This window comes from Miniopterus natalensis, chromosome 19 (assembly GCF_054644295.1).
Source record: "Miniopterus natalensis isolate mMinNat1 chromosome 19, mMinNat1.hap1, whole genome shotgun sequence".
Classification (NCBI taxonomy): domain Eukaryota; kingdom Metazoa; phylum Chordata; class Mammalia; order Chiroptera; family Miniopteridae; genus Miniopterus; species Miniopterus natalensis.
In genome coordinates this window covers 22840036-22867731 of record NC_142099.1, presented here as the reverse complement: position 1 = coordinate 22867731, position 27696 = coordinate 22840036, and the positions used below count along the sequence as shown (strand labels likewise).

Sequence of the window (27696 nt, the reverse complement as noted above, 5' to 3'; positions counted from 1 at the left end):
GGTTAGCAGTGTTCTACCAAACAGGACTATTATGCTATGGCATTATTGTTAGAGCCCTCGGAGTCAAAGCCACAGGAATCCTCGCTGCCCATAATGCAGGGCTTGTGAGTGCGATGTAGGTGTCAAGGCTCTTCAGCTCTAACCCTAATCCATAGAGGGACTTGCTACAAGTCATCTGATTTCTTATTTTTGTGCATTATTTTGATCCTGGAATTGTTTTATTAGATGAACTACTGTGTGTATAAGGATGAATTAGAGAAAGTCAGATTTTTTCCCTTCTTGATTGATTTAGAGTAGAAACATGTCAGAACAGATCCACTTTGTAATAATGCTGTTTGAATGTGGTTCAGGTGTCTAATGCCCACTTCTATGGCCTCGCTCCTCTGTCCCCACACAATAAACAACGTAACTCCTGGACCATGAGCATTTAGAGCTGTGCTGTCCGATATGGTAGCCACTAGCTACATGTGGCTACTGCTAGTTCAGAATGAAGGATGCCACAGTGTAATGTACACAGGAGATCTCAAAAACTTAGTACTGAAAAAGATTGTGAGATATCTCATTAATAATTTTATAGCGCTTACATATTTGGGTATATTGTATAAATAGAATATATTATTAAAATTAATCTTAACCTTTTTTTTTTTTTTTTTTTTGCTTTTCTGATGTAGCTACTATAAAATTTAAAATTGCCTATGTGGCTTTTATTATGTTTCTGTTGGACAGCTCTGACCTAGAGTATCTTTGCCCTCCCACTTCCCCTTCCATTACTCTGGAGGAGGCCTTTAAAGCCAGTATTGATTACTGTCTGCAGCCCAGGGAAAGATTTGTTCCTGGGTGTGTATGTGCCTGTGTTGGGGGTGGGAGTGGAGACCAGAGAAAGGTCAGAGGGAAAAAGAAGGAACTAAGGAAGGGGGGAAGCGAAGCGAGCAGTTTTGTTCAATTTCCATCTGCAAAGCCATCCACTCTTACTTAATGTAGGAGGAATAGCTGGGCCAAATTAGATCGCCACAAGGCAGCTCCGCTCTGTGTTTTGAAATAGAGTGACTCACTGGAACATCAGACTCATCCGAATTCAAATGTAAATACAGGCGAAGCTTCACGGTTTAAGAACCATTGTCATCTCTCTCCTTAGTTAACAAAGATGATCCAGAACTGGTCTGTATCCCAATTGATAGTTCTGATCTGGACAAAGGGTGTAATGTGTTTTGTTCTGAAGCATTTCATAAAAGAAATTTCTGGCTGAGGTAGAATCTTTTAGTGGCTTTTATAATACAGACTCAGATAAACACCTGAAATAATATGATGTTTTTTTCCTGGAGAACTGGAAGATTTTGTAAATAGCAGTGTTTTTGTGAAATGTTGAATTAAGAGATAACAGACAGGTTCTACTTTTTCAGGAGGAAAAAATGGGTATTTTAGAGACCAAGCCCATGTAACCGTCTAAGTTAATGATTTAGCGTTTAATATGAGACAAATCAGTTTTACTACACTCTTGTCATAGGCCATGAAACAGCAAACTTGAATCTTTTCACTATTTTATTAGCTTAATTAATTAAATAGGCCATGTGGTGAGCCCAGTGGAAATAACCATGAATTGAACTGTCATTCAGGTTAATGGAAAGGAAAGAGGGGAGGACAAGAGACTCAGATCAGAATAGAAATATAATGAAAGTCACATATGTAATTCAATGTTTTCTGGTAGCCACATTGATTCCTTTCTGCAGCCCAGAGAAAGATGCATATTTGAGCAAGAAGGTTTTGTGGAAAGAAGAGGTAAGGTGTCCTACAGCTGGAACTTTATATCCCCAAGTTGGAATAATGTCATGTCGATAAAATAACTGTAGTTGTAGCTTATCATACAATTACACGATTTTAGAGCTGAAAAAGGGGAACTGAGCGTCAGTCTCTCATTTCAAATGAGATAAATCAGGGCCAGAGAAGTTAAGTAACTCACTGCAAGTCCCACAGCCAAAGGGCAGAGGTGGAAAGAGCACCCAGTTTTGATGCCCACTGGACAGTTGTCCCCTCTACTGTGTGCTGCCTCCATATCGAGTCATTCATTTCTTTGTTCCCTGCTCTATCAAAAGAATATTTGGGCCCGGCCAGGCGTGGCTCAGCGGTTGAGCATCGATCTGGGATCCAGGCTACCGGGGTTTGATTCCCAGTCAGGGCACATGCCCGGGTTGCGGGCTCGATCAATGACTCTGTCATCATTGATGTTTCTGTCTCTCTCTCCCTCTCCTTTCCTCTCTCGGAAATCAATAAAGCTATATTTTAAAAAAAAAAGAAAAAAGAATATTTGGTACCAGGCATCATGCTGTGTGTGGCCTTAGGGTACAGTGATGAATACAGGAGCCCTTGTCCTCAAGGACATTATAGTGTAGGGCACACAAGCCATCCGATTGTGTCACAGATGGACCTCCAGCGTCTCATGCGTGCCACACTCATGTCATCCCCTGGCTTTGTTCTGTTTTCATGGCAAACAGAAGATAGTAATACTACTTTAAAGGACATTTGTGACAAGCCCAAAGGTGCTTCAAGGTGTAAGGGCGTTCCCTGCATTCATGGAAAGAACACAGTCGCTGGAGGCAGTGGAAACCGATGCTGAGCAAACCACACTAAAGGTATCTTTAAAGAGAAGAAAAATGAATGACCTCTTCGGTTGAAATCACTTTGGAAACCGCTCGGTGACTGAGTGAGGAGCCAGGCTCGAGTTCCACCATCCTGAGGGAGAGGAAGGCCGTCCCACGCACGTCTGTGAATTTCCTTTGCAAACACCTCACTGTGGGCCCTTGAACGGGCCACGGCTTGGCAGCTGCCGGTGCTCACAGGCGCCCTCTGGGGCTCCAGGAGGCTCGCCGCTACAGGACTGTTTTGACTCTGGAAAGCCAACTATTGGTCATGAGAAGATTGATTTAAAAAAAATAAGTCATTAGGTCAGCACGGATCTCTCTAAGGATAATAGTATAACATCTCGTAAAGTTTGAGCCACAATTACAAAATCTCCCGTAACTCTTTTTTCATTTCTTATGCATTCCCTTTCCATCGTTGCTCATAAAGGTGGATATTTTAAATTGCTAAATCAGGATGGATGTGTAATTTTTACAGTCTGGTTTCTGCAATTAAAATGATCTCCAGCCCTGGCCGGGTGGCTCAGTTGGTTGGAGCATCCTCCTGTGCACCAAAAGGTTGGGGGTTGATTCCTGGTCAGGCCACATGCCTGGGTTGCGGGTTTGGTCCCTGGTTGGGGTGCATACAGGAGGCAACCCATCCATGTTTCTCTCTCACATCAATGTTTTTCTCTCTCTCTCCTTCTCTAAAAAAATAATAATAATAAATAAAAAACCTATCCTTGGGTAAGGATTAAAAGAAGGATCTCCAGACTACTTTTCCACTTTGGTTCTAAGTCATCATCGTTACTTTAGTGACCGAGTAATACTCCATTCAGTAATCCTATCATGGTTTACTTAAACTTGTGATTAAACAAGATGCTCTTTGGACTTCACTGAAAATAATTGTGAATGCTTAGCATTTTCGCAATGAAACTGCATATTTGCTTTAGGTGTAAAGCCACTTTCAGCGGACCCCTTAGTGAGCCAACTTATGCCAATGCGGAGTCATGGTCTTCAACCACCCAAGAGCCTTTTGGCTTAAAGCAATTATGCAAAACTGGTACACAGTGTGGGCTCAGCCAATCCAGAAACTAAAAACAACTCTGTTGGCAGTGCTGCCTTTTCTGTAATAGGTCAGGAATGCAGACACTGTTTTTATTGGTACATGACTGCTCAAGTTCTCAGTTTTTAAAAAAGGACCTGGTCCCTAGGAACCTGAGGACTCAGTTGTACACTGCCCTCCAAACCTGAGGAGAAGACCATGGAATTAACCAGTGTCATCTGCCCAGGCAGGGTGGGGTAGTGGGTCTCTAGGTGTCTGCGGCTGTCATCCATGCCTCTTAGGAAGGGGATGGAGCACAGGTCAATTTAATTTTTTAGGTCTTTGGGGAAAGGTTACAAATAAGGAAACTGAGATATCTTATCCTAGACAAAAGTAGTTACAATTTCTGCTGTAGTTGGAAGTTTTAAGTAAGGTTAGGTCCTTTCTGAAATTGAGTCTATGGGGCCAGAAATTTATTTTATCCTATTATTTTTACTCTCATTTGATGACCCTGTAACACGAGTTACATATATGACATTGGGCAATGACTTAAACTTCTTTGATTTTTAGGGTGGTCCCCCCCCCCATTTTCTACCTGGGAATGATTACTTCTGGCTTACCTGTCTCATGAGATTGCTGTGAGAATCAAATGAGATATAAACTGTAAAATCTTCTGACAAGTGCAAGGTGATTGCTATTCTTAATCCCTGGTAATGACGATGATCGGAAAGTCCCCCGATAGCATCATCAGACAGTACGATGCTCTGTGGGTGTGCCAGGCTAGGGCACGAGGATGCCAGTTAACACCAGTAGTTTGTTCTGTAGTGTAAACCTGGCCAAGTCATTTCACTGTCTGCCTTCACTTGTGGAAAACATGCTCCCATAGATGTGGGTAAGACTAGGCAAGGTGTTCTGAGCTCACAAGATGAAGGGCACCCATAGATCCGTCGGGGAAAAATTTCCCTAATATTTTTGTGTGCTCCAGTAACCAATTATACCCAGACCCATGTATAAGTAGTCAGGAATAGGAGAAAGTGTCATCAAAAATAAAGGACATGTCCGTGGCTAGAAGAGCATCTCCTCTCTTTATTTGAAAACTCAAGCTTGCTTCTAATTGTGTCCAGGTTGTGTGGTAAATTTTTGCCTGCAGGGAGTCAGCCACACTACTCCCCACAATGTCAGCGAGAGGCACATGACCCAGTTTCTGTGGTCAGAGCTGAAAGATCGCCCCAGTGTGTGCAGTCCCACAATTGCCTGTGCAATTACAAAGTGAATGCTTTTTCAAATTCACATTTGAAAGAGGAAATTAGCATTTGTTTTGCTTAGGTTTTATGGTGTAATTTATCCCCCCCCCCCCCCCCCCCCGAGGTCATTTCAAGCACCATCTCCACAAATAGTTATTAGGGGTTTGGGAGATAGTTCTACACTCACTGTCTTAGAACACAGATCTCACCCATATAAAGCCATATATTTGACTTGGGATGATAGGAAATAATCGATCGAGTCTTTGTTCTCTTGGTCTGACTCTGCCAAGTGCTCAGGGTGACAGATGAACACTTCCAGGCAGGTGGGAGGCGTATTCGACAAACACAGCTTCAGGGCACAGGGTATCTTCACCGTGTTTGGAAAGAAGCAAATATTCTCTCATCCCTTATCTGGACTCTGAGAACACCGTCATTGGGAGCATGGGTCATTGTCATTTTTTTAAGGCTTTGAAAAAAAATTGAGATAAAGGAAACTGCTAGAGAAAAGAAGGCTACCATAGAAAAAATATAGTCCACATATCAACTGAGGGCCCAGAAAGGGAAAATGAGACCCACCAGGGCTGCATCCAAGGCTTGATGTCCGGACAATGGTGATTGCTTCTGAAGTGAGTGGGGGTTTCCTTCCATGGGCAGAGTTCCAGCTGTTTGGGGTAATATCCTTAGGAACCTGCACAAGGTGTTGTCTCTTTATCCACATACTTTTTGATAAAGCTTCATCATAGTACTATTTTTATATACCACTTTGAGTAAGCACAAGAGTTCATCTGTGTTAAGTGGATGTGCAGTCAGAGAGACATTTCTTATCCTGATAGTGAGGGAATGAGGTCATTCAGACTCAAATCATTCAAGAGCCATGGTCTTCTATGGTATCTTTTCTATGTATAATTTTTTCCCCTCCAAATGCAGTCTGTAAATCACCTGCAACAGAATCACCTGAAGAGCTTGTTTAAATGTAGATTCTTGGTCCAACCCTAGACCTGCTGAATCGGAATGTCTGGGGCAAGGTCCAGAATCACAGCTTTAACAAGTACATCAGCCCTGATAAGCATCCCCCCCCCCCAGGGGGTGACTTTTGACATCTTGTTAGAGCCTATTTTACCCTATATTGAGTCAAAATCTGCCACATTCTACTTTGCTCATATTTTCCCCCCCACCATTATTTATAACGATAACTAACATTTTATTTTTTCTTGTTTCTCTCCTTTATTTTTTATTTTTAAATTAAAAAAATTTTTTTAGTTACAGTTGACATTCAATATTATATTAGTTTCAGGTATATAACACAGTGATCAGACACTTATATAACTTATGAAGTCATTTCCTCCAATAAGTCTAGTTAATACCCGTCTGACAGTATACATTGCTATTACAATATCACTGACTATATTCCCTGCGCTACACTTTATACCCTGTGACTATTTTGTAACTGCCGATTTGTACTTCTTAATTCCTTCCCCCTTTTCATGCAATCCCGACTCTGGTATCTGAATCTGCATGGAGCAAATCCAGCCCTCTTCTACATTGTACATCTTCCCATCGACGAAGATCTCCCCCCTCTAGGTTTTTTCTTTCCAAGGCTGTGAGGTCCCTCACTCACTTGGTTTTCTTCCGAAGTAGTCCACCTTTTTTTCCCCTTTTAAAAAAAAATTTTTGTAAAATATTGTGCTGCTTAGCATAAGCTGGAAGTATGAAATGATATGTTCAGAGGAGCTTATCTCAGAATCCACCTATGCCGGTCCTTGTGCCTGTTATTTATACTCCACATTTCTGTGGCCCACCCTCACCTGCTTTGTATATGACACCACTGACTCCCACTGAGCTCACAGTTAAGTGAAACCCTGGAGTCATCTGTCTCTTTCTATTATCTTTTCCAAGTAATTGAAAACATTCCAAGTAATGTTGAAGGGCAGTGCCCTAGAGATTTTCCTTTGGGAAATCAGTAACTCAGCCCTTTAACCAGCACCTACCATTTAGGTTGTTTAACTCTTTGATTGTGTTTATTTCTGTTTTCAACCAATCTACATTTTTTCAGTATGCCGATCAAAATCATACAAGACTTTAATAATTGCCCCGCTAAAATCTAGATAGAGGATATCTCCGACAGCCTTCTTTTCTGCCAATCTGGTATGTCTATCTAAAGGAAATGAGGTTAGTCTGCCTCCATATGTTCTAGTAATCACCACTTCCTTTTCTCTGTTGACAAACAGTCTTTTAATGTTTATTGACAAGTCAAGAATTCATGAGATGCACTGCTCTTAGCTGGATGAGGTGTGCAGCATTTTTCTGTGTGGCTGAAAATTTTTATGAAAATAATATGTTCACTGGAAGCCTCCATTTATTTGAGAAGTCTTTTCTATTCTCTGCATTGAGTTCTTGTTTCTTTGTATATTCACCTAGAGCAATACCATTATAATCCATCCGAGGGTCCCTGTATCTCCATGAAGTATATATATTGTTTTATGCCTTTTCTCTTCTCTGGTAGATCTGTGTCCACTAACACAGATATGATTTGGTCAGTAGATGAATATTTTAGTCTAGTAGTTTACAAAATACAATTCAGGGACTTCAAAGTAACCCTGGGGCTGGTTCTCATCAGGGTTATCATTTATAAATGGCAATAAATATTTGATTAGAAGAGTCATGAATAAATAAGATTTTTAATAAAAACCAGAACTTGTATTGCCATTTCATTAAAATGGACACCATCCATTTTTAATTCCAGTGAGGGGGTTCTGTTTTGTTTTGTTTTTAATAATGTCATGTCACATTCTGTCTGGTCTTCAATCTACTCACTCATGAAATGAGTGGTTTGGACTAGATGATCCCTATGCTATACTCGAACTCTAGAGTTCCATGATTCTAAGCTTTGAGAAGGAAAGGAAATTTAAAATAATTTAAAAACCAATACACGCACACATACACACACACACACATATGTGTGCACGTGCATGTATAGAAAACAGATGAAATCTGAATAAGGTGGTTAGCTTGCAACAATGTCAATCTCTTGGTTGTGCTTTTATACTTGTTTCTTTGTATTTTCACCTAGAGCAATACCATTATAATCCATCCAAGGGTCCCTGTATCTCCATGAGGTATATATATATATATTTTTGGTTTATGCCTTTTTTCTACCTGGTAGTTTTACAAGATGTTCCCATTAGGAGAAACTGGGCGAAAGCATTAGGATATCTGTATTATTTCTTATAAAAACACATGAACCTACAGTTTTCTCAAACTAAAGTGTTAAAAAAAAAAGATGAAACCATAGAGTGTTATAACAGAACTTTGGAAGTCAGTAGGCCTTACTTGACTCCCACACTAGCTTAAACAAATTATTTAACCTTTCTGAAACTCAGTTCCTTTGTCAGCCTTAAAGTGGGAATATGAATTCCTAGCCAGTGGGATTGTTGGAAGGATTCTGTGAGAAAGTGTGTAAGCATCTCGTAGGATTCATACTCCATGGTAATCTTCAATAAATGTTAGCTCCTTTCCCCTGTGCTTCTTGTCCTTTGTTTTAAGGAAGAAACTAGGACAGACAGCCTTGCTGTAGCTCTCCTAGAAAAGACACATGACCTGAGGCTAAAGACAGTTTAGAAGTATACGTTAGTGAGAGGAACCCCATAGCAGTGTAGTGAGTAACGCTGTTACATAACTTTCCCAAATCACCAGGCAGATCAGCTAACGTGGTTTGGCGCAGCTCACTGATAAAATAACAAATCCGCTTCCAAACCTAGCCTGAGTCAGGGAGTCCTGACAAAGCAGCCAGTCAAAATCCAGAACGAATACATGGGCTTTGGAGCTTTGGTGTTTCATCTGACTCAGACATGTTGTAAATCTGTTTAAGTGGAAAAAACAAAAGTGATTTCTCTCTGGCTGATCCCCTGAATAACTGTCCCCATGGGGCCTAGAGCAGCTTTCCTTCCCTCGAAAAATCCTTAATCATGTCTCCCAAATATGAGTTTTCCAGGCAGCTGCACAGATGAGTAGGGAAAGACTAAGGAGAATAGACATGTCTTGGTCCTGAGGATGTGATTGTTGAATGAATGGCCAAGATATGTCTCCCACATGTTTCCTAAAATGTTTAGACTTTCCCAGGGCTCTGTCCTTGCCCCTGCCCCAATGAAGGTTTTTATCGGCAGGAAGGCAAGGAACACAGAAGGCAACCCTACCAAATTTTTTATCATACCAAGGCGAAAGGGAGTTTGGGGATAGAATTACAATTTTTAAATGATTTTGGCAGGTTCTGAGTTGATCACGGGAAGCTGTAATTTAACAGAGGTAATGTTAAAACCTGTACTTCAAAATAAAAAATGAAATACAGGTCAGGGAAGGCTGAGATTGAGAAGGGTTTTCTATGAAAAAAGGTGTAAGGATTTTATTTGACTACAGAAAGGTATGAGTCAACAGCACAATGTGGTTGTACAAAAGAGGTTGGGGACCTGAAAAACGAAGATAAATCTTTCTACCTTACATAGCTTGCGCCAGTTAGACAGCACCTGCTGTGTGGTGTTCAGGTTCGGGGCCAAATTCGAGAAAGCTGTTGATAAATTGGGATTGGTTACTAAAGGGAAAGAAGGAAAAAGAAGGATCACATTTTAAAAAATCCCCAAACTGCATTCTTTAAGGGATGGCCGAAGGAAAATAAGACTATTTAGCTATCTTTTACTGTTACCACATATAAGAGGAATAAATGTCTAGTTTGCTCTACAAGACAGAAATGGGATTAACGAGAGTTCAAGGAAACAGATTTTGGCTCAGTAGAAGGAAACATTTTCAAATAATTAGAGCAGCTCAGTGAGAAAGACTATTTCATTTAAATTGTGAGCTTCCTGTCACTGAAAATAGTCAGGCTAAGGCCTGATGAGCGTCTGTCTGGAATTCTGAAGGCTTCCGACATTGAATGAGAGCTTGGGGTAGGTGGCCTTTTAAGATCACTCCTAACTCCCATAGTCTATGATTTGAGTGAGCGTGAAGGCCAAGGTCACTTATGACTTGCCAGAGCCACTTCTTCAGTGCTTGGCTCTGATTCTGACCAGCTGTGTGACCTTCAGCTGAGAAATGAACCATTTCTCCTTCCAGTTTCCTCATTTATAAATCGAGGGAACTGGACTTAATGATGTCTGCATTCTCCCCAGCACATGTGTCCCCTGAAGCATCCTCATAATTACAGTGCGTTGGGAAAGTGGAATTTGAGCTGACGCCTGCCATTTGTTTCAGTCAATTTGCAGGGAGAAGGCTTTTAAAGACCAAAACCCATTGCTGATTCTGGGGCCATTGAACTGAAGTCTCAGATGCTTGTTGGCAGGGGAGTGGGTGATTGTGATCCTGGAATTTGTTCCCATGAGACCTATGGCGGAAAGTTGATCAAATAACTGATCATCTGGTTCCTCGCAAACACCTGTACTTTCTGGCTAAGTTCAGCAATGGCTTTGCAAACCACTTAAGAGAAATGAAGATCATATTACCATTGCAATATAGTTCTGTTTTTGCAAAGTAAACTTTTGTTCTTTATTTCGTCAAAGATCTGGCTGTTGCTGTTGAGCTTTGTTTAGAATTGTAAGAGCCAGTATCCATAAAGCGACTTACCATGTGGCAGAGGCTGTTCTTAAAGTTATATATCTATATATATCTATATATATATGCACACATATGTATTTAATCTATATATTTAAATATATATATATTTAATCTGTTCATAGGCTGAAAATCTAATGGTCAAACAGTAGATTAGATCCTTTCCCCCTATGGAAAAGAAGTAGTTAAAATCCATTAAAGTCTGTCTTAATGATAAAGAGTCCAGAATTCAGATCCACACCCTCATTCTTTTAGGCTTCAGAGCTGGTGTTCAATTACTCTAATTTCCTCTGTGGTCCATTTGATTAGCAATACTTTTCTTCTCTGCCTGTATTAAGGTCTTATGTTTCTTCTTTGACTACTCTGTGAGTCACACATCATTGTCTCAAATCCCATTCCTTCAGTTATTTTTTCCCCAAAGATCTTTGAAAATGCAACTGTCCATGGGGGTGCCATTGTTTGCTTTGATATAGGTGTAAAAAGTTGGTTAGAGTGTCGCCCCAATGCACCAAGGTTGCGGGTTCCATCCTTGGTCAGGAGGCAACCAATGAATGCATAAATGGGTGGAACAGCAAATCCATCTCTATCTCTTTCTCAAATCGATAAATAAAAAAAAATTTTTTTTTAAAGTATGGACAGGATTTCAAATACCTCCTCCACTTACTGAGATTGGCGGGGGAAGAAATAAGTAAATTTATGCTTCTTGTAAGGACAGAAGAATTTAAAACTCCATTCCCAGGCTCAAGGATCTGGCAATACTCACTCCATCCAAGCACCACATTTTATTCCATCTCTTTGTTTCCTTAGGTTGGAAGTGAAAACAGCTGTTAAAAATAAGAGCAGATGAGTCAATCTTGAAACTCAATATGATAATTACAGTTTCCCCCTCAGTTGCTAAAGCCCCTCCCAGTGTACTGAGCTCCATATCACATCCCCCTTGCTGTCAGTTTTATACCAAGCCCTTAATTTTTGTTTTCCAAGCCTCTAAGATTAAACACTAAATCAATTACCAAACCAGAAAAAATAACAAGGAAGAAAAGACTGAAATTTAAAAACCTGATTCTTAGAACATGCCTTTTTTTTCTGATTTAGATTTTGACCAGATCTCTATGTTGATATTAGAAATGTCAAGTTATTGTTTCATATTTTCGAAGACGGGGCTTCTGGGCACCCTCACTGTAAAGAATTTTTCTTGGATCCTTCCTTCCTTCCTCCCTCCCTCCCTCCCTCCCTCCCTTCCTTCCTTCCTTCCTGATTTAGAGAGAGAGGAAGGGAGAGAGAAACATAGATTGGTTACCTCCCATATGAGCCTCAACTGGGGACTGAACCCCAACCCAGTTATGTGCCCTGCCTAGGATTTGAACCTGCAACCTTTTGGTATATAGGATGATGCTTTAACCAACTAAGACACCCGGCCCAGGCTTGCTTGGAAGCTTATAGAGGCTATGCCTTACACTTCAGTTTCTCTTTCCCAAGTTCCTGAGGCTTTTGACCTAATAAACCAGTCTCAAAAGAGTCAGCAAATGAACTATACCAGCAAATGAACTTTGAACTCAGTACTTGCTTAATTTTTCTGTGTCTTATAATTCTGCTCCTCATACTATGCAGTTGATGCTGGGTTTCTGAACGATTACACTCGAAGAACCATGGACAAATGTAAGATAAAGTATCTCTCTTTGCTAATGCCCTTGCCTCTTTCTTTTAGATTACATGAAGCAGGCGACGTTCGAAGCCCAGGCCTTTTTAGAAGCTGTGCAGTTCTTCCGACAGGAGAAAGGCCACTATGGCTCGTGGGAAATGATGACTGGGGATGAAATCCAGGTAATGCCGAGCTTAGAATTTTGGATCTTGCTCTCTCTCTGGGGGCTGGGAGGCCAGGGTCATAACAGATGATCAAAGAAAGAAAGTTGCAAGAATGGAAGATGTGGAACCAAAGACCATTTCTCTCATTGTCTAGAAGCATTTGATCAGCAAGCCCGCTGTTGGGTATCCACTCCAAAGACCACCAGACCAGACCTGAGCCAGGGCAGCCAGAAACACTGCAAGGGCAATGAGAAGAGCTGCTTCTATGTTTTTCTATAAAAATGATGATTCTTTCAGATGACCTGCTTCCGAGTAGAAGCAAATGCGAACAGCATGGTTGAGTGCAAAGTGTGTGGTGGGGATTTAGGGCAGCAGACTTGGGGTTAATCTGGCCAAGTTATTTAACCTCTTTCAGTCTCAGGTGACTTCTCTGAAAGAAAGATAATGTTTGGCTTGCAGGGTTGTAAGAATTAAATGAGATGTTTTGGAAAAGTGTTTGGCACGCAGCTGTCTTTCTCTTTTGGAAGATTTATAAATGAAGTAATTAAAGGAGACACATTTCAAAAGCATGAGATAGTTTTCTATACCTTTCATTTACCTTTTCTAGTTTGCCATTCTCTGTGGTCCAGTATGAATTTCCATGATCTTAATTCAATGCCAGACATGGGCTAAGCACCATGACTTGGTCCCTGGGACGTTGTTACGAATCTCCAAGGAAACTATGCTTCATGATGGGAGCCCATGCTCCATGGGGATGCCAATCACAGGGCTGATTCATGAGGGGAGGCCATCCTCCGTGAGGACACCAGTCACAGGGCTGATTCATGGGAAGGTGGAGGCTGGGCATGGGCATTATTTAATTAGAGGCACTTAGAGTCCATAAATGGTTTTCTTTAATTTCCCCTCATCTCCCAGAAGTGCCTCTTTTGGGAGCCAGTAAAATTGTTATTAGGGAACAATATTTGGAAGATGCCAGATGGTGCTCTGCTTTGTATGGTCATTAAACATCTAAAGCTGAAAACGCTTTCACATGAAGATGGGGCTGTTTTTATTGTTTTACCACGTGACTCACAATGTTCTGCTCCTCCCCTTCCTCCTCCCCCTTCTCGTGGATTCTAAACTTCTTTATTTCCCACCCTGAGATTACTCAAGAACTTTCACCAGTTCTTGGTTTCTGATACTTTGGGGAAGCACATCTATTTAGAAATCTGAAAGGATTAAGGACTAACCATAGTTATGCCAAAAAGAAAACAAAAGCACAAGGGGAGTCTGAAGTATTTGACCCTGATGGGTCTGTCATATGAACAAACATATTTAATAGATACACCAATATTAAAATGCCCCTGTGCGATACTTTTTAGTTCACACCCTAATTCTTTCTGTTCATCTTACCAATCTCAAGCAGTGTTAGAGCAGTTATTATTATTTTCATTTTCTAAATGAAAAAAATCGAGGGAGGCATAGAGCTGTTAAATGACTTGCCTGGTTTTATCCGTTTGACAGCTGTTTATTGAGCCACCATATGCCAGGCCCTCAGCTGGGTGCCACTGACCCAGAGATGGGCAAGGCAGTACTGTCCCTGTCCTGTGGAGCTGATTGTTTCCAGGTCACATGCTAAGGGACAAACGGCAATGGAAACTATAGCTTCTGACTTCTCGTCTAGTGAAAGATCAACACCAACCATGGGAACGTGCTTAGTGAGGCAATTATTTAGCTCCTTGGATCTAGCTGTCCACTTGCTTCATGTTTTCCTTTCTCTTGAAATCTCATGTCAGTTCACATTCCTCCACCTTACCATTGAAAGCAGGTCCTTGACAAATCCCTCCTGGGGGTTGAGTACTGAGTTTGTTGTGTTTGCTTTTGTTGACTTTCTGCTTTTTGCTTTGGGCCGATGTGTGCAAAGTGCTCTAGGGTGTGAGAGAACTAAATGACTCATCTCCTGCCGCCTCAGAGAGGTAAGACCTACCTAGAGACATCCAAAGAACCAGGCAGCCTTAGAAGGGTGTGGGCACATCGGCGGGCCTGTACATATATGGACATCTTAAAGCATCAGCACGAAGCAGTCATGGGAAGGTGCTAATTTGGCCGCATAAAAATACCCTTCGTGGAAAACAAAACAGAACAAAAGCTAGAGGAGATGTCAGTAAAAGCCGAGTTGTCAAGTGACCCGAGAAGTTTTACTCCCCAAGGAATCTGAGCATTTTTGGTAAAATCATAGACTTGTAAAACGTGAGCGCCGGAGGGGCCTTTCAGGACCATTTGTCCGCACCTTCCAGGTGAAAGAAAGAACCTTCAGAGAAGTCAGTTGGTGGAGGTCACAGGCCAGTCTGTGACAGAAATGCATTTTGAGCCATGTCAGCCTATCCCTGGAGAAGCTAGTGAAAGGAAATGGTTTCCAGAACTTTCCTGGGTGGGGCCTGATGAGGGTAAGCTTCACTGTAACCTCTACACGGAGCTGAAGCAATGTCTGTCCTCAGACTGACAGGAAAGAGAGGTCGGGGGCCCAAAGCAGCGGCCCAGTAGTTAAAGAATGTGGCGTGGCATTACTGGGATTGAGAATATGCCATCTTTTGTTTAAAGCACTGGGTTTGTTTGCGTTGTTTCTACTAAGAACTTAATAGTAAAATTGTCCTAACCCCCTCTACCCTAGGGGCCAGTATCCAGATTTTCATCATTGTTACGTATTCCCTTCAGTCATGACTCACACGGCAAGTTTGGCAGCCCTCTTGGCCATGGTTGTTTTAGGCAAGTGTCCAGGCAAAGCAAATATCTTAGACTCACTTGCCTGACAGACTATTAATGCAGAATATTAATACAGACGAAAATACAATAGTTCCCCCTTATCTGTGGTTTTGTTTTTCACAGTTTCTGTTACCCGTGGTCAATCATGATCTGAAAATACTGAGTGGAAAATTCCAGCAATACACAAGTCATAGGTTTTAAATGGTGCACCATTCTGAGTAGCCTGTGAATCTCACAGTCCCGCTTCGTTCTGCCTGGGATGCGAATCATCCTTTGTCCACTGAATCCACACTGTACGTGCTACTTGCCCATTGGTCACGTAGTAGCCATCTCGGTTATCAGAGAGGGGCCCTGGCTTATGCAGCTCAATGGTTAGAGCGTTGGCCCTCGGACCGAAGGGTCATGGGTTCGATATCCGGTCAAGGGCATGTATAGTACCTGGGTTGCAGGTTCGACAACCCTGGCCCTCTTGGGGCGTGTTCAGGAGGCATCCGATCAATGTGTCTCTCTGACATAGATGTTTCTCTCCCTCCCTCCCTTCCACTCTCTAAAAAAAAAAATCAATGGAAAAAATACTGGGTGGAGATTAACAGAGAGAGAGAGACCACATTCACATAAGCTTTTATTATAGTATATTATTATAATTGCTCTATTGTGTTATCAGTTGTTAATTTCTTACTATGCCTAATTTATAAATTAAACTTGATCACAGCTCTGTGTGTATTGGATAAAACCTAGTGTATCTAGGGTTCGGTAGTACCTGTGGTTTTAGGCATCCGCTGGGGTCCTGGAATGTACCCCTCGCAGATAAGGAGGGATGACTGTATTTGTACACCAGTAAATATATTTTCTACTTGTCAATATTAGTGTATCAAATGAGGTCATGATGGAAAACTTTTGCAAAATGTAAAGATTTCGTCCTTTGGTATATTTATTATTTGCCTTAAAATTAACCAGATGGGCTGAGAGAGCAGCATTGCCGCAGAACAGGGTGGGAGCAATACAAGAAAACTATCCACATTTGTTAGCCATAGGTTTCGGGTCTAGGGAAAGCGGATGCAGTGTTGGGATGAGACACACTTGGGCTCTGCACACGGAGGGTCTCCCTGCCCTGTGACTGTCCCCTTAGCCCTCTGCCCTTGCAGCCCACTCCCATGCCCTCTTTTTCTCCCCCTAGATATATTTCCTTTTCAATTGCTTAAGTTATAAAATAGAACCATATTTCTTAGAACGTTACATGGGAAAAGCTAAAAGAAAACTATAAGCCCACCCAAAAGGATCATCTTTTTTCTTTGGCCTCTGACATTTTCATCTTTTCAAATCCCTTTCGTGCTTATGTGCAGATTCAAACCAATTTCTGCAAAAGGACGAATTTAGGGCAATTAATATTGTTAGGGCAATTATCTTGCATTTAACACTTTCCAGCTGAGGTAATATTTCCCACCGATTTTAAGTTCTGGCTTCAGTTGCCTCATGCTCTTAGCTCACTCTCCCCACGCCACGCTTTCATCACTCTTGGGCAGATGTGTTCCAAACAAGATCTAACTCCACTGAGCAGGTGGGGGTCCATGGGTCATTAATTACTCACTTGGATCTAATTGTTGGACCTGCTGATGTCCATGGAGTTTGCACATGTCAAGTTCTTAAGTTCTTAAAGATGCTGGTTCACCTTTTGACCGCCCCAAGAGGATGGTTAAGAAAGGTAAAAACATCCCCGCCAGTGAATTACCAGGACTAGTGGAAACCCTATCTCCACTATACCCTTTGTCACCCCACGGAGTTCCACGTCGCAGATCACGGCCCCCCACTTGCTGTATTGACCCGAGCAGCCTTCTCTCCCAGGAGCCCACAGGCATGGGGGCCTGGATGGATGGCTTGCCCCCTCCACGGTGTGAAGCTGGGAGTGTCCCTTTTTAGCTCAGCTCCAGCCTTCCACCCTGCTGTAACGGAGCCCTGGCGGAAGGCAATGTCTAGTGAGCTCATGAGTATTTCCACCAGCATGAGGCTGACTGATGACCTCAGAGAAAATCTTTCTTAATTAATTCCCAAACTTTGATTTGAATTTCCATGAGGTTGATTCTTTTGGGCAAATATTATTTTAAATTCATAGAGCAGATGTCAAATGATCCTGTACTTTTATGCCTGCCTCCATTCCCCAAATGACTCTGGTTCTTTTGCAAATCTTGGTCTGCAGCCTGATACAGTATTGAAGCTGAAAGCTGAGCTGCAAGCCCGGAAAGACTCAGGGCAAAGTGGATTCGAGCTATAAGACAGTCCCAGTGGGGACACGGGGGCAGGGAGGGTGATATAAAGAAGGAAGGGCCAGTGTGACTTGGAGTATTATGTGGGGACATTCGGGATACTGCTGAGTTCCAGAAGAAACAATTTCATTGGACCAAGCAAAATTTTAGGAGAGACTTGGGAACAATTTTAAAAAACACCCTGAAAACTTTAGACTTCCCCCACTTACATGGTGCTCACCCCACAAGTGTCTAGTTATTCCAAAGTATGTATTACTCCTTTTTCCCCTAAACTTTATAAAGAATGGAGGTGGGGTCCAGGAGACAAAGAGCATGAAGACACTTAGATCCCAAGAGAGTTTGAGGAGAAACTACAGACTTGGGATACAAAGGACTCAAGCCACCAAGACCAAGCCTGACCCCCCTCACAATTTTGCTGAGGATGCCCTTGTCTGGAATTGACGTTTCCCTCTTCTAAATGCATTAGCTTCTTCTAGTTTTAGAGATGAGGAGTCGGAATTTGAGGAATTTGCCCTTTCTGATGGGAAAACATTAGCAGAGGTTTAGTTCCTTGTGGATGTTTAAGAGCATTTACCTTCTAAGGGTGTCTTAATTGAGATTTTGGTGACCTCGGACCCAGAGAGAAGCTGTTAACCTAGCAGGTTTCATGGAGCTCAGGACAGTCTTATGTAGCCGAGATGGAGATGGCCAACCGTGACATCTTCAGTTGGTATGATGCTCAGATTTTGCTGTTACCAGCTAACGGACTGGGGGCTCCCTTCCTCTTCCCTACAGATCTTGAGTCACCTGGTGATGGAGGAGCTGCTGCCAACCCTTCAGACAGACCTTCTGCCTAAACTGAAGGGCAAGAAGAATGACAGGAAGAGGGCCTGGCTCGGGGTAAGGGATGGCTTGTCCCTGCATCCTTGCTGATCCAAATAAACATTGCTTTCCCTTGTCTTTTTAGGATAGCTTTTTCTTTTTTGTAAACAAATTCCTTCTCTAAATAAAGAACTGCCTACCTCGAGTCTGCTCAGTCTCACTTAAATGAGGACTCCAGCTTTGAGAGAAAACTAGAACGGGTGGTGCAGTTTTATTTACGTTGTGATAATCTGTGCTTAACCCCCCTCTCTGGACTTGACTCTGTGAGGCTCTCACACACCACAGAGCCCCGATTTATGTGTTGATCTCTGTTGCAGCTCCTCGAGGAAGCCTACAACCTGGTTCAGCAGCAAGTTTCAGAGGGATTAAGTGCCTTGAAGGAGGAATGCAGAGCTCTGACCAAGGGCCTGGAAGGGACCATCCGTTCAGACATGGATCAGATTGTGAACTCAAAGAACTTTTTAACTGGGAAGATCAAAGGTCAGTGGAGATAATCCACGTTCCTACTAACGAAATAAGCTGTGCATTGAGGGCTGCATCGCGTAGTTAGAGCTCATGGTTTCAGAGGAGAAATAAGCTGAAGGAAGGGGGAGAAGTGATAGCGGTTGAAACAGGAGCCTGCTTAGAGGTGCTCTTAAGGGCCTGGCCCTCCCCGTGGAAACGTCAGGGAAACCAGGTGGAGAGCCTGGCGTCTCGCCTTGTGCTGGAGACTGTGTATTCTGATCCCGCCTGTCCCTCCCCTGTTGTGACACTTCTCACACTGAGCTGTCATGGCTTATGACCCATGCTCATGATCATTCTGAAATTTCCAGTAAGTGCTTTTCAAATATGTCTTCTCTCAAAGTGAACTGATAAATAATTCATTCTTCTCCTGGCAAACAATGTTGCTTTTGGGTGTCAAGCAAGTCCTTTTTAGAAATCATAGATTGTTTCATATTTGAATCATGCAATTGGGGCGAAAGGGCTTTTTCCCCCTAGTAATTCTATGACCTGCTTAATATTTCATACCCCAAATATGTACGAGATATACATAAAATTAATAGTATTGGTCATCTTAGAGTCTCAGAATAAGAGGCAGTATGATCCTCCATAGCTCTGTGGGATGGTTCTGTGAATTGAAATAAGAATGTGACCATTCATGTCACTGTAAGCAAGTTATTTGCCAATAAAAACGTAAGAAATAGACTTGAAGAGTAGTTTCATTTCTGCGCATTGGGATGTGACCTTGGTCAAGCCTGACATCTCCAGGCCTCTATTTTTCCACCTGTAAAATGGAGGATTGGCCATCCAGATGAGTGTGTACTCCCCTTTTCAGTCCTGTGATGCTATGACAAGGCCATGTCACTTCCCTAGCTCTGCAGAGCTAGCCTTCCAGTCCACGGGGCAAGGTCAGGCCTCCCCAGCTCAGGCTAGGCTTCCTTCATGGGATCAATGCTTCCAAACCTGGCCAGTCATGAGAATCACCTTAGCCCTTAACAACAACAACAACAACAACAACTAGTAATAATAATACAGACTTCCATGGCCCAGCTAGACTTCCTGAAGCAGAATCTTGGCTATGCTCTTCTAAATTGAAGGGCAGCGTTTGACTCTGGGAAGGGAGAGCATGGTGACCTTTTTTCCATCCCATTTGCTGATTTTCTGTGCTCTCTACATTTTTACCACTGCACATGTTGTCCTTGATCATCAGAACAAAAAATAGTGTTTTTAAAAAATTGGGGGTGGGAATGGGAGGTGGGGTGACAAATTGAAAAGAATTTGTTTCCATTTGCCCAAAAGAAGACTATACTTGACTTTTTAAAGTCTCTTGAGGAGGTGAGCGAGAAATGGAATTATATTGATTGACTCTTAGAGAAGTGAATTAAAACTTACTAAATTGTTGTATACAAATAATTAATCATGATGTTGTACACCTGAAACTAATATAATGTTATATGTCAATTATACCTCAATTTAAAAAAACTTAATGAATTGTGCTTTTAGAGGACAAACTATGCATATATAATGATGATGGTTGATGGGTCTCTGGCATTTTCTTTTTTGTATTAGGTATTGCATGCTTACAGGAACCAAGCAGAAAAATGCATTTCATCCCAGGGCAGAGGGAAGCTTGAGGAGGGGAGCGATTCTGTTTGTTTCCATTTCAAAGCTTGTTGGTTTTCTATAGGACTCTGTGCTGGTCTGTCTTCCCCTTTGAGCTCACCTTGGCTGTTCAATGGCTTTGTGGTGCAACTACCCAGCCCTGGCCTGACTCAAGTGCCTTTGAATCCAATTTTGCCCTAAGTCACGGTTTTCTGACTGTTTCCTACCACAGTGATGGTGGCCCAGCCAGCAGAGAAAAGCTGTGCGGAGAGCGTGCAGCCGTTCCTGGCGTCCATTCTGGAGGAGCTCATGGGACCCGTGAGCTCAGGATTCAGTGAAGTCCGCTCACTCTTTGAAAAAGAAGTGGATGAACTTAGCCAGAACTTTCAGACCAGCAAAGACGGTGCCCAGCTGAAGGAGGTAGGGTGTGAAGCCAGGAGTTCAGTGTGAATGGCCTGCCTGGGCTGCCCTCTCCCTGGGTCTTTATCTGTATTCATCTAGTCTTTCTTTCCTTCCCTCCTCTCACACCCCTCCCTTCCTTCCTTTCATTCATCTGCCCTTCCATCCACTCATCTAGTCTGTCTTCCATTCATCCAACAACCCATTCATCCATCCATCTACCTGATTTCCTCTATTGATGGTTTCAAGATGCAAAAATAATAACATGCATGTATATATATGCAAAATTGATCACCCATACCACCCAATCCTAGTCCATCCCCTAACTCCTAGATCCCTCCCCTCTCAGCTCCCTGAATTAACTAATATAAGTAGCTTAGAACATGTTTACACATATTTTTTCCTTGTTTATACAAATATATAAGCATGTAGCCTCATTTATATAAATTTTGTTTGTTGGTTTGTTTGTTTCTAAAAACATAGGCTCGTCATAAAAACCAGTGTTTCTCCAAGTGTGGTCCCTAGGTCAGCATCATCATCATCACCTGGTTGTAAATAATGCAAATTCTCAGGCCCCCACCAAAGAGCTACTGAATCAGAAACCTCTGGGGTAGGCCTAACAGTGTGTTCTAACAAGATCTCCAGAGGATTTGCTGCACCCTGAAGTGTGAGAATGACTGGCAGGCATGACTTGCCAACTTGGTTTTATACTTGACTCATGATGGGCATCCCTACAAGTCAGTGGATAGGACCACATACGTCTGTTCCTTTTTCTTTCTTATTTCTCTGTGCATACATACACATATCCTTGTACATAAAAAAGATCATTTTGTATGTATTTTGAGGATTTTTATCACAGCCTTCTTTTTAAACTTGCCTTTACTCTCCCATCCTTCCCCCACACCACCCACCTCCCCTCTATAGCTAGTGTCAACATCTTAGCTATGCCATTCTGTAACTTTCCCATGCTTACATAGCACATAAAACTCACACATTCATAGGCTATTTGTTTAGATGGCTTGGTCTTAGAAAAATGGGATTATATTATATAGACTACTCTGCCTATCAGTATTCTCATTCAAAAATGCCTCATGAAACTGTTCCCAAGTTCACTGTTCTAGCTCCAAGTCATTCATTGTAATGACTGTATGATATTTCACGTATGATTTATTCAGCCATCCACATGTTGCTGGCATGGAACAAAGCTGCAATAAATAACTTGTTACATGTATTCTCATATGCCGGCTGATGCTTTTATTTCTATGGGATAGATTCCTGGGACAGGATTGCTAGGTCGAAAGGTAGGTTTATTCCTCACGTTAACAGATGTTGCCATTTGCATTTCCAAAAAGGATTTAAAATTTACGTTGCCACCAACTACCAACTGTGTATGGCAGAGGACTTTCTTCCCCACAGTCCCATCAGAAATGGAGGCAATCACTTGTTTAAATTTTCACCAGTCTGCTGGGAGCAAAGGGGTGAACCATTTTTTCTGTCTTGTCTGCCTAATTGATGTGACTAAAAATAGTCACACTACATATTGCGTGACAAGGGGCAAGTTTGACAGCATAGTTTGGGTAATTAATTCCATGTTAGTGGAGCTCTCTGTAACTCACTTCTCAAAGGGAGCACTATTTCCCCATTACAAACACAAGGAGAATGGGTCCTCTTTATTATGTATTTATTTATTTTATTATTATTATTATTTTAATCCTTACCTGAGGATATGTTTTTATTGATTTTAGAGAGAGATGAAGGGGGAGAGGGAGAGAGAGGCATCGATGTGAGAAACATCCATTGGTTGCCTCCCATAGGCGCTCTAACTGTGGATCAAACCTGTAATCCTTTTGGGCAAGAGACGACACTCCAACCAACTGAGCCACCTGGCCAGGGATGGGCCCTCTTTACATCTCTGCTTAGAGAAATCTCAAAACCTAGATTTACCTCTTTTCCGTGACCTGAACATGAGACAGGACATCCTGTATAATTTGCACTCACCTCTGCACTCCCTGATTCTCCTTAGGCCTCCATTTTCAGCACCCTTCTTTCTGTCTGTCTCCACCCACTCTCTGGTTTATCCTTGATCTCCAATATTCAAAATTATTTGAAAATAAGCTTGGAAAATAAAATGCATTCTGTTGGCAACAACAGTCACAGTGTATGAGTGTGTGATAACCCTTGCGGTCTTCAGGAGATGCCGTCCTCTTGCTGGAAGCCTCAGTGACCAAGTGCAGACTAGAGGAGGAGGGACCCTAGTTTTTAAAACTGATTACCTCTCCCAGGCCAGGCCTCTTCTTACTGCCCACACCCTGTCCACTAGCACCGTAGAGGACCTGCAGCACAGGGAAGTCCTGTGGACACTGACAGAGCCTCAGAAAACTTTAGGGACTCTGGCTGTACATCTTGGAGTCTAGGGGGCCCCCTGACCTCCCTGGAATTGTTTGAGGGAATGTCACTTATTAAAAAAGGCTGCAGGGACTCATGGGCCCAGTAACAATTCCATGTGCAAAAGGACCTACCCACCTAGTTCTTGACTTCTGGAAGTGGGAGCTGGCAGCCAGTCCATCATGAGCTTAAGACTGGAGCCCTGAACGCATCCCTGGGTCCTCCCGTAGTCTAGTTGGTTCTTCTCCCAGCCCCTTCCTAGCAAAAGAGCTTCCCCAGGGACCTACTGAAGGAAGGAGGACAATTGAAGATGTCACAGACGTAGCGATCCGAGAAGTGATTCACTCTCCTAACATGAATTTGATTGTTTAGAATTTAGGAATATGTGTGTAATATTGCTCCGAAATCGGAAGATGTTTAATTTTTCCCTTCACCCAAACGTAGCACCTGGACCGGCTTATGAATCTTCCCCTGGATTCCGTGAAGATGGAACCGTGTTATGTCAAAGTGAACCTGCTTCAGGAGCGCCTGCAGGATCTCAAGAGCCGCTTCAGATTCCCCCACGTCGACCTGGTGGTGCAGCGGACCCAGAACCACATGCAGGAGGTGGGAGCCGTGGGGGCCCCTGGGGGGGGGGCTGAGCCAGCAGGGAAGCAGGTGTGGGCAGATGGGGCTGGCTTGCTGTGCAGCCGGGAAGCGAGGCCATTGCTTTCGTCATAGTATCTGTCTTTCCAGCTGGCTTCATCTTTCTTCCATGTTGGTGAACGCCATAGAAGGGAAATAAAGTGACATTAATTAATAATTGATTTGTCAAATCAGCGCTTTTAACCTTGGCTGCACATTAGAATCACCTGGGGAGCTTTTAAGAAATACTGGAGCCTAGGCCCCACCTCCATTGATTCTGATTATATATACCTATTTAAAAATTATGTTTTAATTATTGAAATTATATATAATTCAATAACTTAAAATTTTTTAATAATTTGAAGTAATGTTTAAAATAATTTAAAAATATTATATTTTAATAATTTCTTAAAATATATTTTAATTGATTACTTTTCAGTGCGTGGGATGACACCCAACCAACTGTGCCACACTAGCCAGAGCTACATTTTAATAATTTTTAAAAAGACTTCCCCTACTCATTTCTAGTGCTTCTAATATGTGTCCAGGATTGAGACCCACTGGTTTCAATTAATTCCCTAACTTAGAATCGATCAGTCACTCACAGCTTCATATTTGGATTTCTTGTTTATTTGATAGGTTCCTGTTTCCCCACGAGGAACAGGAATGAATAGCACAGACCCTTTCCATATCATAGTAATTTATCATTGAAGAAAGGGTGTGCTCATTGAAGCTGTAAGAGCACAATTCTATTCCACAGATTTTCCAGGGGAGCTTATTGTGGGGCTGGACCCCACGTTAGGGAGCTGATAAGGAGACAGAGTCTTAGATAAATTCACTCCCATGTTGAGAATGCTGTGAGAAAGGTAGGTGTTGCCGTGGGAACAACAGCCTTGGAAAAGAAAGGAGCTTTTTTTGTTCTTACAAGTTATCGGCAGGATTAAGTGACACATCTTATTATCTAACCTCTGATTTGTGAGGGATTAAAGATCGACAAAGGAACAAAATGGGGCAATCATTTAAGAGAAGTCCCTGTGGTAATGCTGAACCCTGGTGAAGCTTATGCAGGCACAAGTGCAGAGAATAAGAAACCCGAGCTCCTTCGGTTTCTAACCCGTGAACGTGCCTGCGACAAGCCCTGACCCTGCCTCCCTTCCCATCCTGGCAGAGGGTGAGGGGGCCAGTGGAAGGTGGAGAGGGAGATGTGCTGGCTAGTTTACATCCACCTGAAAGTGCATGTGCAGAGTGAAAGCAGCCAAAAATAATTGGAGATGACTCCTACGTCATCGTGTTAATCCCTGGCTGTAGGTACCAGAGGTCGGAGGAAGGGGGTGACCACACCAGATGATGGTAGTTTCAATCTCATGGACTTGGGTTTTCCAGTTCAGGCAAAGGAGAAGAGATGGGAAGAAAGGTTACATACATGTATATATACATTCATGCAAGTGCATGTGTGTAAGACCTGTTGCCCTAGATCACCCCCAGAGAAGTGCCTGAGGGGACTCACCCCGATGGTCATCCCCTCCCTTCTCTCCAGACGACTTAGGCAGCCCTGGGGTCGTGACCCCTGCCTCTGACTGCTGTTTCTGTGTTGCTTTGGCCTCTAGCTCATGGAGAATGCCGTATTCACTTTCGAGCAATTGCTTTCCCCGCGCCTCCAAGGAGAGGCCTCCAAAACAGCCGTCGCCATTGAGAAGGTTAAGCTCCGCGTCTTAAAGGTAAAACCATTTTTTCATATGGGGAGCATAAAACAAAAATGTGGCCCTCGTTTCTTTTTGAGTAGAAAATACCAAGTTCTTTTCCTAGCCTTCTTTGTCATCTTTGTCATCTTTCCAGTGACTGTTAGGGACCAGCCGGTCCCCCAGCATCACTTTCAGGCTTCTTCTGCCATCTAGTGGCTCTTTTCAGGACCACAGGTCCTCACCGTTGCTGCCCATCAGCTGAAGTGACATGTCCCAGTTTACTTTTAAAGCAATTGGACTTGATATTTATTGGCTGTCCGCTACAAGCAGAACACTGTGATAGGTATTGCACGGATTATAATAACAGGCAAGGCACAGCCAATTTCTTCAAATAGTTTACATTTAAATTAGCCAGAGTATTTTAGAAATACCGACATCTCATGGCAAAGGAAATATACTCCAAGAAAAGGACACCTGCACTTCCCCCCAAAAGAGTGAGAGATACCTGCCGCATGAAATTGTTTCATTTTTAATGTGCTTAATGTTTAAATATATATATAATTTGTTTTAATAATAGGAGCTTGCACGTATATGCTATATTTTTAAAGCTTTTTAAAATCTATCATGTTTCATTTGATCCTCACTAGAACTTGTGAGATAATTAGAATATGTTCCCATTGTAGAGATGAGGAAACTGACTAAGAGTTAACGTGGCTTACTTAAGCTCAACAGGCTAGTCGATGGTGACCCTAGAGCTTAAACTATCTTTAAATCTAATGCACTAATTTTTTACTTCCCCCTTCTCCAGCGATTTTCCACCAGTGTGCCACAGAAATTTTAAAACATGCAATACCTGACTATTTAGTCAGGGCCACTGACCTATTTTCCCTTAGATTGTCAAATAAAAAAGTGACAACACTCAGCACAACAATAGCCGTTGGTGTGAACGAATCACAATTATACCTATTTTCTTTGTCAGATAGGCAAAAAATATATTTTCGGTGTGCCACAGAATTCTAGTAATTAGTTTATGTGTGCCATGAGATGGAAAAGGTTGAAAATTGCTGCCTTAAACTGTGCTTGGAGCAGAAGATCCAAGTTCCACATAGGCTGGGAGGGGTATCTCTGAATTTCAGACCTGATCTTGAGGTATCACAGACAGTAGGAAACTCTGGCAACCAAACTATTATAATTAAAAGCAATATTTATTGTGGTAACACACATAATAATCAACTTGAAATTGAGAAAGGAAAGATATCAATGTCAGTATTACCTCCAATTTATACTTGTCCAAAGAGTCCATTTCTTCTCTGGACACGTTTAACGGCAAGAACGTGCTTCCTAAGGTTAAGCCAAAGTTCTCAGCAGTCAATCCAGTTCTACCTTCTTTGCTAATGACCTTCTTCCACATGGAAGCCTTTCGTTGTTTGAACAGAGCTATAATTTAGCCCCAAGTCACTCCCTCTGGTATAAATGCCTTCGCCTCCTTTATTTATTTGGCCTGACCATTCTGCTCGCGTCCCTGTGACTATGTTCCACTTCGTCTGTGATCCCCTTAAAGTGACACCTAAAACCGAACTCTGGTCTCTTGGTTTGGATGATCCATGCAGTACAAAGTGAAGCATCTTTCTTGTTCTCAATACTGAACGTCTTTGGTGAACATGCCATAGTGTTGATGTAGCTTGAGCCAGACTCTCTTCCCTCGTGGAAATCACTACAACCCACAAATCCTGCTTTTGGGATGTCGAATGAAAGAAGTAGATGACCATGGCTCCCAGGAACCCACCTAGGACAGGGGTGACGAAGTACAAATTCACCCCCTAGTTCTATCCCAAGCTTCTTTATAATGCAGGAGTTGCTATTTTGATCTTGCCTCAGTTTCCATACCTGTAAGAGGGGAGGGTAAGATGGGTCATTATCAGTCATAACCTCCACCTGGAGTGTGAGAATTGCACAGAAAGATCTCTGAGACCTTGGAAACACCACAAGGGTCCTCAGAAATTGGGGGCGGGCGGAGGAGATGAAGTGGGTGGCTGAGTTTTTTGTTTAAGCGCAAGTTAACAGATTGCAGCGTTGCTATTGAGCATATGTTTTCCTCTCTGTATTGACAGCAATATGATTACGACAGCAGCACCGTTCGGAAGGGGATATTTCAAGAGGCACTCGTTCAAATCACACTTCCCACCGTGCAGAAGGCCCTGGCGTCCACGTGCAAACCAGTAAGGGCTGGGTTACTCCAGAGAGCCTGCTCGTATCGCCTGTGAAGTCCAAGCATGGTTTATTTATTTAGTTATTTATATTGGCCATGATGTGCTTGCAAACAGTAGAAGGGGTTGTCAAACTTTTTCTGTAAATGTC

General features: G+C 42.5%; 1 protein-coding gene across 1 annotated transcript in view; it reads left to right on the top strand.

The window, feature by feature from the left end:
- The window catches only part of NIBAN1 (niban apoptosis regulator 1), a 108639-nt gene that overhangs the window by 70666 nt on the left and 10277 nt on the right, over positions 1–27696 (top strand). Inside the window, exons 6-12 of the mRNA XM_016224669.2 lie at positions 12205–12320; positions 18080–18184; positions 18484–18646; positions 20481–20668; positions 23477–23638; positions 25264–25374; positions 27450–27557. Of these exons, the coding sequence (XP_016080155.2) occupies positions 12205–12320; positions 18080–18184; positions 18484–18646; positions 20481–20668; positions 23477–23638; positions 25264–25374; positions 27450–27557 (953 nt within the window). The remainder of the gene's footprint in view (positions 1–12204; positions 12321–18079; positions 18185–18483; positions 18647–20480; positions 20669–23476; positions 23639–25263; positions 25375–27449; positions 27558–27696) is intronic.